We start from the raw sequence: 15,497 nt of genomic DNA, 5'->3' as shown, positions 1-15,497 counted from the left end.
GGATCCATAGGGTCCAGGCTGAAACTGTACAAATAGTTAACTCTTCTATTTCCATAGACCGAGCAACTGTCTTTAAAATGTTTTATTCCACTATGCACACTACTTAGTGCTCTGACGGACAGGATTCCTAAGTTACAAATCCATTTTCCTGTGGTGTCTGTCAGCAGCGTATTTGAGCACCTCCTGATGATGGCTTTGTCAGCTATGAAAATACTGTTTTCCCACATTTTTACAAATTATATGCTTTTAGGAACAGAGGGGTATAAATTATTTTCTCAAAGTTATGCAGCTTGTCTGGAACACAGAAAAAATATTTAATCTCCAATTTTTTGAGTCCCAATCTAGAGCATGACTCAAAAGACACCCTTTCTTGAGAAGTCAGATGAAGTTGAGCATGTTCCAGAAGTTCCAAACATGTGTTTTAGCTCAACAGGGCTAGGACTTACATATCCTGAAATCACAGAGTAAGTCTATATGGGATCAAAAATGAGGTATGTGCTGGGTATTTTTTATACAAGCTAGACGAAATTCAGTGAATGGTACAAACACAGGGAGAAATAAGCAGCAGTCACTTTTCTAAAAGTATCTTTACTGGACAATAGCTACCCATGTCTGCAGGCTGAGAGATGGCAAAACAGCTACCACATTCAAGCCTAGAGAGAATTGCTATTTATGTTTTAATCTTAATTTTGTACTCTAGAAAGGGAGAGGGATAATTCTAGGCCTTACATGCTGTGAGCGGTACATTGTTAGAGAAATTTAGGAACAGAGTGGCCTGAAGATTCCTTTTAAATAATAGATGGTTTTCAAAGTCTTCAGGCAATGGAGCAACAGCTATCAGTTATTATGTTGACTGCATTGCCTGCTTGCATAAGGGGGCTTCAATTTGCTCTCAGCAATTAAAGGAAGGGAAGTGGAACTGCTTAAGGGAACCATGCTCAGGAGCATGTTTCAGCATTACCTACAGGGCTACGCCCTCATTCACTCTCACAAACATTAATTGTCCTTTGAGTCAAGGACCCAAACTGTGTTCAGCTTATTAAAATCACATGCCCTGGTGTGTGTGAGGGGCCTTGAGCGGCATGCTATAGAAGATGGCACTGCTGTGATGCCCCTCTGCACCTGATGTGAGTTTTAAGTTTACAAAAAAGTTAGCGTATGGGTCCCATTTTATTTGAAATATATTGTAAATGTATCATAGATGCAGTTTATGGTGCATAAACAATTATTTTATTGTTTTCATTCACTCCATGCTGACCTCTTCACCCTACTAGAAAACTGAACCTTATACCTTCAAGTTGTATGAAAACAGTACCACTGGCCCAGATGTTTTGACTGTATTGTGTATGTGCACCTTCTACAATTCCATATTCCATGAACTCATGTGTGTATCTAGAGTCCTCTGTGTATCTGCACATGTGCTGCCTAGAACTTCCAGGTGGCCTTATATTAAAAAGTGCTCCCGTTATTATTGCCTTCATTAACTCTAGTTTATATGCTGGGTGTGCAGGATCCTTCCTCTTCCCCCCTGTTTACTAAGTATCTGGAAAAGAAAGCATATTTAAGCAAAACAAGACAACTAATTGGAATTAATACAACAAAAATGAAGAGAAACCTGAGATACTCTAACCGTTCAACTGTGCTCTGAGGACGTGTGGAAAGAATCTTACATTGCCAGGAAATTAATTTCATTTTATAAAGAAAAATATATAAACTTGAAAGAACCGAATGACAGCTGCTACTGGCCACATTGAAATGGTTGTCCCGATGACATAACCACAGAAAACAGGTGGGTTTTTTTCTCATTTGCCTTCCTGATTTACTGTTAAGATTCTCTTCACAATCCTCTCAAACAGAACCAGTGTAATGATGAATTACAAAACTGTCCTTATGTCATTTGAGCCTCAAAATGCAAAGAAACAAAGAGAAGTTATTTCTGAAAAAAACCAGATACTAATATATTTAGTATCAAAAGACACACTTAGTCAAGTAGAACTTGAACCCTCCTCAGTTCTAATAGCACTTTTGCCTTCTCTTCCTCGCAGCACATTGGAAGCGAGCCACTCTACCAGTAAAAAACTTTCTCCAGCACGTATTTTGTCTCCCATCACCACACACTGAGACATCTGGAACACATTATTGCACCTGTAAAGTTGACTGTATACATTTTAGTCACAAACAATTTATTTTTTTTTGTTCTGCAGAGAGACCTTGTGTTTTCCATTTTTCCTGTTTGACTTCTCCAAATATTTCCGGAGGAAAGACTAAAATATATAAATAGACTTATAACAAAGTCTTGAGTTTCACTGAGGCTAGAAGTCTGAAGGAGACATCACACCTGGTAGGTCCACCAAGCGTTTGCGAAAGTCAACCTTCAGGCTGAAAGCTGTGGTTTGGTTCTTTCTAGTAAGTAGCTCTTCTTAATCATTTAACTTGTTTCTGAGAACTTTTGTGTTCAGCATACACTATGATGAACAGCTATGGCTTCTCAAATTTTATTGTGTAGCAGCCACTTTAATCTCTTGGCATCATACTAATACATACCTGTTTGCAAAAGAACACCATGGTATCAAGTAATTTGAAATACTTAGCTGGAGCAACTTTTTAAGTCTCAGGCTATCACAAAACAGATCGTGACAGAGCACCAGAAGCAAAACCATTACAATCATTTTTGGGACCATGAGTATTTTGATCAGACACGAGGAACCTGAGATTTTTCAAAGGTGTAGAGAATCACTGCTAGGAACTATCGCAACTAAATGGAAAATACATTCTGCTATATTGACTCTTACTGGATCATTCAGGTGGTTCTGAGTACAGAACCAGGCCCCATGACCAGAGTCAGAGGCACTGTAGATTATTAGACATTTTAGTCTAGATACATTAATCCAGATTTCCAGAGGTACTTAAAATTGTGTATCCACTAAAACTAGCAGAAGCTAGGTATATCCTTTGTCAGCGTAGGTCTTCTTGTCTTCTTAGAATTAACCATTGAGAAGCATTAAAACCTCGCTGATAATCTCGCAAAAAATTATTAAACTGCAATTTGGCTATGAAAAGCTTGGTAACATTGAGGTACATTTTATCACAGGACTGAGATTATAATTTGACTGTACTATACTTTGAGATACAGTGATGATCACTACTTAAATGTTTAGAAAACAAAGCACAGATTGGCTGAATTATATGTATGCTGTGATTCCTATTCACTGGGAAAAGGAAAATTCACCCTAGGGATGGGGGTTTTTTGTTGTTGTTTTTTATTGTTGTTGGTAAAATGAGCGAGTGCACAGTTTGATATTTAAGTGAAACTTTAAGACATTCTGAAACTCTGGTCACGTATCTCACCGTATATAGGATGCTAGTTTCAAAACTAATGTAAAAGATTGCCATTTCACTGTGATTTTACTTTATAAAAGTGGACTTACCTATACACAGAAATTAGTGTTAAGCAAGTTGTGAATTTGCAGCACGTTAGATCCTCCATTGTAAACTTGCACGGAACCACTGTCAGGGCACAGTAATGGTATTCTGCATATGACATATATTTTATCATAAAAGTTACCAATCCACTTCCAGATACAGATTACTTAAGAAACAGCAGCAAAATACTAAATGCTGTGCTCAATCTGCAGAAGTGGAATGAAGGAACAAGCAGCACAACTTTGCTGAAAGCTCTGACAAGTATTCTGAAGGCAAGACTAAGAACATTTGCTGTCTCCCTTGGCTTCAAGTCTCTTCCTCTTGCTTCAGTGGATCGCATAATTTTTGTGCTCCATTTCTCAAGTTGTAAATTACCAACATCCCTCTTACAACTGCTGGTGTTCTGCAAATAGAGGGGAAAAAAGCTAAGATGGACCAAACCAAAAGCACAAACCACACCACTCAGTAATTACTTTCTTGAGGCTAGAATTTTTCTCTTAAAATAATCTCAGAAATTCCCCCAGCTTTCTGACTACTTGGTGATGCTCTGCTTTTTATCAAATACTTTATAGTTTTGATTTACAGGTCTTTTCCACCAATTAGTCCTACTATCTCAACACATACTCAAAATTCTCCTTGGAAATAGAATTGTTTGATGTGATAAGCTCTGAAGAACGTGATCTTCAGAGCTAAATTTTAAACTTTTATCCTATACTTCCATTTTCTGGTCTTAATTTAAAATTCCATTTTGCAGACTTACACATCCATCTCTCTTCTATGCCAAGAACCAGTGCCAAAGAAATAAATACAAGCCCTTCCTGCAATTTTATCAGTCTTTCCATGACTTGATTGCCAGAGAAAGAAGTTCAAAGAGCAGAAACTTTACAAGAAACGCTGGCGTTATCAAAGCCTTCGGAGCTTTGCCATTAGCGTTTGGAGGCATTTCACCTCCGGGGCCTCCGTGTGGCCCTTATCAGATTTCCTACAGAAACCCTTTCAGTGTCAAAGGTCCCTCTCCTTTAACGTACAGCCATGTCACCGCGCTCCAACTCATTGAACTAAAAGGGAAACCGCAGCTCAAGAAAAAAAAAAAAAAAGAAAAGAAAAAAAAAAAAACCAACCACCACCACTACGCGAAGCTGCAAAGCCAGCAGGAAAACCGCGATCTTGCACAACCCCCCGCTGCCTGGCGGGACTTGCTTCCTGCAAGCGGCAGCCGCCCCCGGACCCCCCGCCCCGCCGCTCACGGGAAAGCCCCTGAGGCCAGCGGCAGCCTCGCAGAGCCGCCCGCCGCGCTCCGCTCCTGCCGCCCGCCCAGCGGCACCGACCCAGCGCCCGCCCGCCGCGCCCCGCTCCGCCGCGCCATGAAGGTGGGTTAGGGACAGCCGGGGGCTGGTGAGCGGGTGGGTGGGTGGGTGGGTGGACTGCCGGCTGACGAGACTTTCCTTGCAGACCTTCGTGAAGTGGCTGCTGGGCATCCTGGGGGTCGCCGTCGTCGTCACGGTCATCGCCGTGCCCCTGGCTCTGCTCACCGGCGGTAAGTCCGCGGGGGGGGGGGGGGCTGCCCTCCGCAGCGGGACGGGGGGGAAGGGGGGGGGGTTTGCGGAAAGTTTGTGCTTTAGGAAACCCGGTTGATAGAGCTGGAGCTCCTGGAAAACGGGAAGGAACTTCGTCAAGAAGGTGTCTCACCTGGGAGGATGGGGGCAAGTTAAAAAGTCCCATGTGAACTGAGAAAATCCTAGTTATAAGCATTATCGTTTTCGACATTTTCCTTTCCTATTGCAGCTGAAGGCTGTAGAACCAGTAGCAAAATGCCACTTAAGCAATTTTCTAGTGTGTATTGAAGACATAAGATTGTTTTCCCTCTAATTTGCTTTGTTTGCACAACTTTTGTTCACGTTATTGAGTGAAGTTATATACCCAGCACAGTTACAGAGGGCAGAAAAGTAGGAAAAGATTTGGAATGCATTTTTGGACTCTGATGGGTTTGTGCTTCCCAGGTTGTCATTGTAGCACTGGACGTTAATGTGAAACAGATTAAATCCTCATCAAGCAATGCATTGCTTCCAGCTGGTAGGACAGAGCTGCAGGTTAATCTCTCTATTTGTGTTCTTACGATTAACAGCTGAGCAGCTGTGATACTCAGCACTGCAAAATCTAAGGAAACAAAGTGTTTTCTAGGCTAGACCTTTGCTGGTCTTCTCTTTGTGAGGTGCACGCCAGAAGTGTGAAGACGTGTATGTTGATCTTCACAATGTGTTCAGAAATGAACACAGCAATTGCTTGTGTGCACAGAAAGGGTCTGGTGTTTTGTACATCAATTAAAGAGGCAATGCTTGTGTCTCTAGGGTTCATAAGGCATAATCTACATTAAACTTTTTTTTGTAATATCACAGTCCACATATCTGAATTACATACCTTCAGGACTAAGACTTGCATCGGTGGATGCTGACTCTCTTTTCTGTTATTTTTGGGCAGCTTTTTGCCACTTATCTCAAAAAAGCAGATTTTTGAGATGACAGAAAATACTGTTTGTTTCAGAAGTTGGGAAGAGCACGCGAAAGGGTCCCACCTAGAGTGCTGGGTCCAGTTTTGGGCCCCTCACCACAAAAAAGACGTTGAGGTGCTGGAGCGGGTCCAGAGAAGGGCAAAGAAACTGGTGAGGGGTCTGGAGAATAAGTATCATGAGGAGCGGCTGAGGGAGCTGGGGTTGTTCAACCTGGAGAAAAGGAGGCTGAGGGGAGACCTCATCGCTCTCTACAACTACCTGAAAGGAGGTTGTAGCGAGGTGGGGGTCGGTCTCTTCTCCCAAGTAACAGGCGACAGAACAAGAGGAAACGGCCTCAAGTTGCACCGGGGAGGTTTAGACTGGATATTAGGAAAAATTTGGACACTGAAAGGGTTATTAAGCATTGGAACAGGCTGCCCAGGGAAGTGGTTGAGTCACCATCCCTGGAGGTATTTAAAAGATGGGTAGGCACAGTGCTTAGACATATGGTTTAGTGATGTTTTTTGTCAGAGTTAGGTTGGTGGTTGGACTAGGTGATCTGAAAGGTCCCTTCAAACCTAGGCAATTCTATGATTCTATGATAGCTTATCAGATGAATGTGTACGGGCATAACACCTAGTGAAAGAATTCAGCATCCAGGCCTGAGCTCTGCTGAAGAGTTGGTGCCTGTCTGCCTTAATGCTGATGCTGTGTCTTACTGAAGATCAAATGGGGTTTCTTCTTTCATGAATTGTAGCATAGGAATCCTTTTGCTGGAGAAGTGCTTGCAATTTAGAATCAGTCACTGAGTATATAGTAAATAGATTTTACTTTAAAGAAAGGCTTCTGTTGGATGACATACAGAATATCACCATGCTGTCAGCCTTGGTTTGCATCATTTTACTTGTAAAAGAGTAAGGGCAATGTGTCATCCTTTTTCCTGTTGGCTCGCATTCATGCATGGGAAATTACCTAGCACAGCCAGGTAGTTCACGACGTCCCTCTGGAGAAAATAAGGACTGATATGGAGAGGTCTCAGTTCAAAAACTTCAATTCCTGTCTCTTCCCAAATCAGGCCAGCAGTAACATCTGAATAACAACTGTGGCTATTATAGTTCAGGAACTGCAGGGTGCTTTTTAATTTTTGACTGAAGGGTGCTAAACAAATGTTTTCTGTTAGGTGAGAGTGTACAGGTGGTGCACTTATAATTACCCCTTTGTAGATTAGAGCACTTAATCACTAACAATTTGACTATATGGCTTTTATGAATGACCTCAGGGCATGCGAGTCAGCTGAGGGTGCCTCCTGGGACAGCACGGGTGCTGGACTGAGTACAAAATGAAAGGTGGCAAAATGGAGGGGCGGTGGGGAGGAAGAGCAGCTCACGTGACTGTGACTATGTGAAATGAAAGTCTGTTCTGATAAAAGTCATTGTAATTGCAGTCAAGTCTTTATTTCATCCCAGTGGATCAAGCATTGTGCAGAGAGTGAAAACAGTGATTATTAATATACATAGATAATTTTGAGTTTGGATTTCTTACCTTTGGCCTGCTGCTCTTCTCCCCACCATGCTTCTCAATGTACTTTAGTTTCATAAGCTTAGTAGTCATGCAGCACAGAATTAGTTTGATGAATGGGCTCCAGTGCTGTGAAAGGTTGTGAAATTTTGCTACTCCCGAGGAGTTCTGGCTTGTTGGCTGGACTGTAGTCCTGGCAAGTGGAACTTCTGCTCCTTCTCTTGCAGCCATTTAGCATGAGGAAATACCGCAGACTGCAAAAAGGTTCCCTAATTTTGGGTGCAGCCCTTCAGTATTTACCTTGAGGGTCTTCAGCCAGAACCGTGTACAAAATTCGATACTTTTTGTTTATACCCACTGCCTATTTTGCCACCTTATTATGTATTTAGTAACCACATGGGGTTACTTGCATCAAACAGTTTAATCTCAAAACAGCCTTGGGGGTTGTATTTGAAGTCTGTTGATGAAAGCATTGTCGTGCTTTGAGGAGCTGTTCAAGAGGTGACTACAGTAGCAAGCGGTTACCTGTAAAGCATGAGTGTTTTCTAAAAAATTGTGCTCTTGTCTGCTCCTGATTCACCTATCCATTTATTTACGCGTCTCCCATTTTTTTCTCATGTAACTTCCCATGCAAAAGGCAGATGGAAGCATCCAGCGGCCATACACCATAACCCCTTCTCGAGCAGCAGCTCTTGTTATGGCCAGCTGGGCAGGAAGACCAGGAGTGAGAGGAAGGGTAGCCAATGCTGAGAGCAGAAAGGAGACGGTGCAATACCTAGTATCATTCTGCTGCTGTGAGCAACTCATAAACAGCCTTATAGTGGGGGGGTCCTATACAACTGTCAAGTCACAAACCAGGTTCCTTCACCCAGAGGTCGAATTCTCTAATGGCGAGATATTCACTAAATGAGAAGGCTCGTCACTGTCATGATTAGATGATAGTATGCGTGGGCTTCTGTGGTCTTTTGATAGAAATGTGCCTAGAAGAGGTTGGCAAAGCACAGCAGGTGCTGAGGGTTAATGACCTTAAGGTACCTGAGGGTACTCTGTGAGTCTGATGCCTGACTGATGTGTTGGGTATTACTGGTGGCTGGTAGAAAGCTACCATAAATAGAGATAAAGGTTACTGGCAGCAAAAGTCCAATAAGTTCATGTTGTCATCCTGGATTTGAAGTCGAAGAATGTCGGGATTGCTGAGACAGCTTTATGCTTCAAGGACTCAAGAGAGGTGAGGCTGCAGATGTTCCTTACAGCCGTGTTAATGTATAACTGAAAAGAAAAGAGAAGAAAAGTCTCCAAATAGCTCTTATCATTGTTCTGTTGGGGATGGTCGTTATCTACAGTCTTCCCCCGTTTATGCTATCTGCATTCTGTCCTGAAGTAAGCAATTTTGTGACTGGGTGGTGTGGAGGAGTATCTATTGCCAATGTCAACACCCTGCTTGCAACTGAACAGTATGTTTAAAATACAGAGAGACTTCTGGCTGATACACAGCACTCCAATTTGAAGGCCTGTGCCACAAGATGAATGACTATGGCAGCTGTGATTTGTCACGGTTTTCTTGGGAATAAGGGGTCCTCTATTATTGCAGTTTCTGAAAGGCATTACATTTAAGGGTATTTAGGGAGAAAGCTAGAAAATCTGTAAGGGAACTTAAATCTATGTGTCAGAAATTATCTTTGAAGTAGAATTGGAATCTCTTTGAATCTAGATTCAAAAATTAAGATTTAGATGAATCTTGACTCTGTGTGGGTTTTTTTGGAGATACAGCAGGTTAATTACCATGTTGTGAATATGCTGTAGCCTTGCCTGTCCAAATTTTGGCTTGAATCCGACTGTTCTATTTTGTTTTCGCCACGTGTTCATGCACCTTGCTCTGCATTGCAGGATCTTTGTAGTCTTCATGTTAGGTGTGGGTGTATTACTTTTCTAGCTAGTGAAGGAAAAGATAGAGAATGGAAGTGTTTTCCTGCTGTATATCTTTGACCTCTGTAACTGTCATTTAACTTGGTTATCTACCTTAATTCAAATGTTGAGTAATGTAATATAAAAAAAAAAAAATTAGCAGCAGTAGATTGCTATCTGTAGAACACTTCTGCTATTTTTATTTCCTTGCTTCACGTGAGATGGGACAAATTTGAGGGGAAGTCCAGAGCTGTTGATTACAAAGTTAATGATTACTTCCCTCTGGGGAGATGTCTACAGGCCGGGAGAGTGACGCCTGGGTGAACTTGCGCATTGGTTATGGTCTCTCCTGGATGCCCAGTATCAGCCACTGGGAATCAGATGGGATTCTCGCTTAAGCAAACCTTTGGCCTGACCCAGCGGAGTCATTTTTACTTTCTTCTTTGCTGTAAATCTGTTTCTGTGCTCTAATTGCCACATATCTCAGGCAGGTACTGGAGGCTTGAGTGTAGGGGGGAAGGTTTTTGAGTCCTTTTCTGCACACGTTGGAAGAGGGAAGGTTTGGAAAAAATAGCCTGAAATGTCACTTTTTTCTGACTAACTACTGAATCAGTCAGGTTTCCCTTCTTACATCTCTCATGCTGCTCCTAAATTACATTCTTAGATTGCAGATCATTCTTGCTCCTGTTCTGCTGTCACTTAAAAATGGTGATACTCATTCACCTTTTCTAATTTTTATCATTTCTCTGCCCCTTTCTTTCTCATTATTGCTGAGCATCATGCTTGCATTTGTCTTTCCCTTGTCGTTCCAGCGTCTCTTGCTAGTAGTGAACATGCAGTAAAGCTTCCATTATTACCGCTTTTATAGTTTTCCATCTCTTTGAAGTTGGTTATATAAATTCTTGCTCTTTTTTATTACATATGAAAATTAGTAAAATGTGCCTTGACACTGGGGAATAAACAATGCGTATACCCAAAGTAATTTGTCAACAACTTTAGATTTTGGTATGGTGATGTGTCATATCATAAACCTTTCACAATAGTTAACTTCTTGTTTACTTTACACCTTACACCTACAGAAACCAACTCAATTTTTCTCTTGAGAAAGGGTGACATTAAAAAAAAAAATCCAAAATTAAAACAAAACTGTTTATCAACTTCATGTGAGTACTACTTACATATAAGGTTAAGAGCCTTATTCCCAGAAGGACTTGTTTAAGTTTTTGCGGTTGTAATAGGGGTATTATGATGTAAATATTTCCACTATATCATTATGACAGTGGAAATATGTATGTGCTACTGGGGGTGAGCATAGGCTAGAGATGAAAAGCTAGTCATTTGGAATTCAGAAAAATAAGTCAGTATCTGAAATAGTCTAAAAGAAGAATAGCAAGAAAATTCAGCCTTCACAGCCTCTCTGAGGAACCCGAGTGAAAGAGGCTGTTTTGCTAAAATGTGAACATACATTGACCTGTATTCAATCTTCTAAGCCAATAAAATGCTCTTGACTGTCAATGACTACTTTATTTTGTCAAAATGAATCTGTTTGACACTTTCTTCCAATGGACTCTAAACAAATACCAAAATGCAGAATTCAATGTATGTTGAGTATCTGTGGTCGGTGGCATAATGTGGATAAATGAGAATATACCAATAGTGGTCTATCTCACAAGTTAAGAAAATACTTCAACTAGAAGTTTTATGACTATACCCTTACAGCTTGGCGTATGTTTTCATATTCAGTTACTATGTGGAAGGTGTTGACAGAAAATGAAATTTTAATTTTATACACAGCCAACAAATCTTAATAGTGGCCTGATTTTTAGTAATGAGACCTCAGCAAAATATGTATGTCACCAGGGGGAAAAACATTCATCAGTTTGGAAAAATCCCTAAACCTGTTCATCAGCCACCTGTCTTAAATTGCTCCTCCTTTTCCAAGAGAGAATTTTGTTGCTTTCTGAAGCCCCTCTAATTGAAAATGACACTTACTCAGTTAGGAAGGAGAGAAGTGATATTCCCAACTAGACAACTGTGCATGAATATCAAATGCACATTTGTTCATAATCCATCAAATTAAATATTCACTTAATATAGAATAATTAACCTGAGAAATTAATATTCTCACGGAAGCTTTGTGAGCAAGAAATCTAGACTAGTAATTTTTTAGAACAGTCAAATTTCAGATGGAATTGAGCAAGCAATTTTTTTTAACCTTTGCTGAGCATCTTAGACTAAAATCATTGTTTGTTTTGGCTGTTGACTTTTATTGCAGTGATGGCTGTACAGCCTGTGCTGTATATATGCAATGTGCTTATTGTTTGGAAATATGAGTAAAACTGTAATAGCTAATACAAATATCTTCCTGTTGTGTTCCAGATGTCACATGTATTTATTTAACCTGCAGAAAGATAACAGGCAAAAATTACTGTGAGGTGGTTTTTTGTGTGTGTGTCCCCAAGGACTTTGCACTCTTCTAATTCTGCGGCATAATGAAAGAAGAGGCTGGCTGTTTAAAAGTATCCCAAAGACTGGGACTCTCAGAACTGATATGGGCAGGTTGTTCTCTTGGCTGATCAGTCACCACGTCTGTACTTGAGTGTTTTTATCAATTGTTTTTATCCTAGGGCTTTTGATTTTTACTGGCAGTAACAAAAAAGGGATGGTTTAGCCAGTTGAAATAAAAATTGCTTCCCTTCTGGACTGTGTAGATTTGTATGAGGGTAGTTTTTATGTTTCCACTAAAAAAATATAAAATAAAAAAAAGCAGGGGAGGAAGCAGGGAGGGAATTGCACACCTGAATTGAAAAATTGACATCTTTTTTTTTTCAGAAGTAAAAGATCACAAAGACCCACAAACAGATTTTTTTAATGTTATTTTTATTATTATTTATTGTTATTTGAACCTTTTGCAGTTTTGAAAGAGCGGCTTGTGCACTGCAGCCAGTAAAAAAGAAATATTTTTCATCGAAGCTGACTGAAGTGCAGTGGAGCTGATGACCGAACTCATTAGATTAACTGGGTTCAAAGTTTCACTTAATCTTTTTATCATAACCCAGTTACTAGGGTTTAATTTTGCAGTCAAAATAATAATGTTGCAGTAAAAATAAAGATACCTTGGTGAAAACACATCGAGAGAGGGATACATATTTAACCAATTATTTTATTATAAGCTTATCAGTAAGTGTTTGTGATTTAATTTTTATTTTTTTTTAAATTAGACCTTCCCTGAAAATTTTACTGCTCATCAGATTTTTTTATCTGAGACATTTCTGAAATTTGAGTTTAATGTTAAGCAAATGATTCACAATTGAAGTTTTCATGAACGGGAAGAGCAGTATTATGGCATATGTGACAAAGTACAGCAGCCGCTTTAATTTTAGGATAACTTTCAAGGTCTGTAAATCTACTCACATGGATGCCACATTTCATTCATCTGGACAGCTTTGCCCATCCTCCACTCTCAAATATGAGCGTGTTCGTCTCTGCTTTGCGTGATCCACTCCACAACTGATGTCTCACGCTAATATTAGCAGTCAGGGTTTTGCAGCGAAGTTCCCAGGCTGAGCACAGGGGGGAAGGCACTAAGATCACTTCTTTTCCATTTTTGAGGAGTACAAGTTTCCTGAGATAAGAGGACCAGAGGTCTTCTGTTTATGTTTGTCAAAAAGGTATTTTCATTTACTCAAAAGATACCAGCTCTTGTGTACCTTAAAGTAAAACACCAGCAGAGAAAAGGCATCTGTAGTTTCTGCGTTTGTTGAGTGATCTCACCGATACTCCTTTATCTTATGCTTGCTGAATTTGTCTTGCAGTAAAGCTTTAGTGCCTTCTCACTGCTAGTACTTGAGAGCTGGTTAGCTAAAACACATCAATAACTGGCAACAAAAAACCACTTATTTTAGTAGTCAGATTAAGAAGTTGATGTGGAACACTTTGCAGCAACATCAAAATCTCTCTTTTGTCTCTTCCTTTCAGACAGTACCTCTGAGCCTGATCCACGAAGAACATATACTCTACAGAATTACTTGAACAATGACTATAAGTACAAAACACATAATTTACAGTGGATTTCAGGTAATTCATTTCTACATACAGCACAAATGCAAAGAAAATGTACTGCCTTCAGTTAACGTGTATCGTCATGTTGAGGTGATTACTGTATCCTGAAAAAAAAGTTAAAATATTAATTGGTGCCATTATAGAAAGGTCCGTAGCTCAGAGTTGTGATTTTTTTTTTTCCCCCTTAGATACATGTTGGTGTTCATGGCAAGCTATGTTCTCCTACTGCTAAAAGAGCATACTTGTATGCCTTTTTGTAGAAGCATGTTATACTCTGAAGTGTGTCAGCTTCCTGTGCATCAGGCTATCAGGGAGCAGAGGGATACGGGGTGCTTTTCATTTTGAATATCCCTGGTGCCCCAGGGGAAAGAGATGCCAGAAGGCAGAGGCTGTGAGCCCCAGGACTGCATTTTGTGAATGTTGTTGTGCTATAAGAATCCTTTCATTACAGAAATGGGAAACACAACATTGACCAGATTTTTGAATTGTATCTCCTGCTTAAAAACGTAAGGGGAAAAGAGAAGTAACTAAGGACCATTTTATTTATTGTTTATTAGCAGCTCTCTTCTCCTTCTAGGAAATCAGTATCTTCACAAAACAGCTAATGGGGACGTCCTACGTGTTGATGCTGCCACCGGAACATCCTCAGTAGTCTTGGCAAATACAACATTAGTACGTTGACTCATATATAATATATGCAGAGGTTGGGAAAGGTATTGAATTTAATATTTTGTTCTGCACGTTTCTGTGGAATCAGTGCTTTATGTGTTTCTTTTGCCCTTCGTTGACAGGATAAATACAAGGCAACCACAGTTATATTGTCTCCTGACCAAAAGTTTGCTCTTCTGCAGTACAGCTATACAAAGGTACAAGTGCACTTCACTTCTCTGAGGATGAAGCTAGGAAATAAAGGTTTGAGAGCAGCTAAATGAGAAGGTGGTCCTGAAAGCAGGGACGTCAGAGGCTGAGAGAATGTGAGGGAGATGCAAGAGGATGGATGAATGAGATGGATGTCTGCAGGGGAACAGTGAAGCTGAGCAGGCAGGAGGAGGAGAGAGAGTGGTGGTGTTCGTGAGCTTTGCGGAAGAGACAGGACTGCCTGAGGAAAGAAGCTGGATAAAAAGTGGATGGAGAGAGATCACAAGGAGAGTGAGGCTGGATGGTTCGTCTGGGGAGACAAGCTAGAAGAGTAGATAGGCATGTCTGTCTAAGAAGTTGTGTGGGTAAGGAGAAGTGATGGGTAGACACGCGTGTATACATATGCTTGTGTGTATATATATGTTATGTATATATATGGTGGTTACTTTGTGATGTTAGGACATAAGAATTTAAAACTGAGGTGAATGAAAAGCAGCATGTGCTTAGAAGAGAAGGCTGTCCTCTTGCGCTTGGAGTGGACTTGGGTGTCCTTGTTCCCTACTGCCAGCAAGCACATGAAGAACCTCCAGCACAATGCCCCGGTCTGGCTTGGTGCTGAACCGTGCAACAAAGGTCAACCTGTGCTTATGCCAGCTGGCATGAAAACCTGGCTCTGTCTGCCACATGAGGACAGTTACAGAAACCTAATGGAGGTGATAATTTGCCCAACAGTGTGTGCACTAAGAAGCCAGTAACTTTGTTGTTGTTTGGTTTTTTTTTGTTTTTGTTTTTTTTTTTTCTGGAGAGCTAGCTGCCTGTTTTGTTTGTAAGAAGCTCGGATCTGATTTGTGCAGCGTGCAGATGCATGAGCACGGCATCACTGAGCTCTGTCTACGTGTTCTGGCTTTGCAGTCCAAGAATGCCTCTCACACTGCGCCAGCCGCAATCCGTGTGCTCAATCGTCGCTTTTTTTTGCAGTTTTAACTTCCTTGCTAGCTACTGCTAGGCCAGTTACCTTTTGTCTTCCTGAATTGTTCAGGATTGTTTTGACTTTTCACTGCGTCATCAGTGGCCACAAAATGCCTTATATTTTTCCAGCCACCCTAGGCATCCCCTCTACTCATGATTTATTGCTCTATAGTATTTTATTTGTTGCAGTCATAAGAGATAATTTTATTTTAATGCTGAAGCAAGGTCTTTTAACCTTTATATAATAGTGTGATTGAAAGTTATGTTATTATTA

General features: G+C 40.7%; 1 protein-coding gene across 1 annotated transcript in view; it reads left to right on the top strand.

The window, feature by feature from the left end:
* The first annotated feature begins 4,672 nt into the window (after positions 1-4,672).
* LOC128913099 (dipeptidyl peptidase 4-like) overlaps positions 4,673-15,497 on the top strand; it is a 42,328-nt gene continuing 31,503 nt past the window's right edge. Inside the window, exons 1-5 of the mRNA XM_054210136.1 lie at positions 4,673-4,793; positions 4,876-4,960; positions 13,313-13,411; positions 13,974-14,068; positions 14,188-14,262. Coding sequence (XP_054066111.1) covers positions 4,788-4,793; positions 4,876-4,960; positions 13,313-13,411; positions 13,974-14,068; positions 14,188-14,262 — 360 coding nt within the window. The 5' untranslated portion in view covers positions 4,673-4,787. The remainder of the gene's footprint in view (positions 4,794-4,875; positions 4,961-13,312; positions 13,412-13,973; positions 14,069-14,187; positions 14,263-15,497) is intronic.

This window comes from Rissa tridactyla, chromosome 7 (genome assembly GCF_028500815.1).
Source record: "Rissa tridactyla isolate bRisTri1 chromosome 7, bRisTri1.patW.cur.20221130, whole genome shotgun sequence".
NCBI classification, from domain to species: domain Eukaryota; kingdom Metazoa; phylum Chordata; class Aves; order Charadriiformes; family Laridae; genus Rissa; species Rissa tridactyla.
This window is presented reverse-complemented; position numbering and strand designations above follow the sequence as displayed.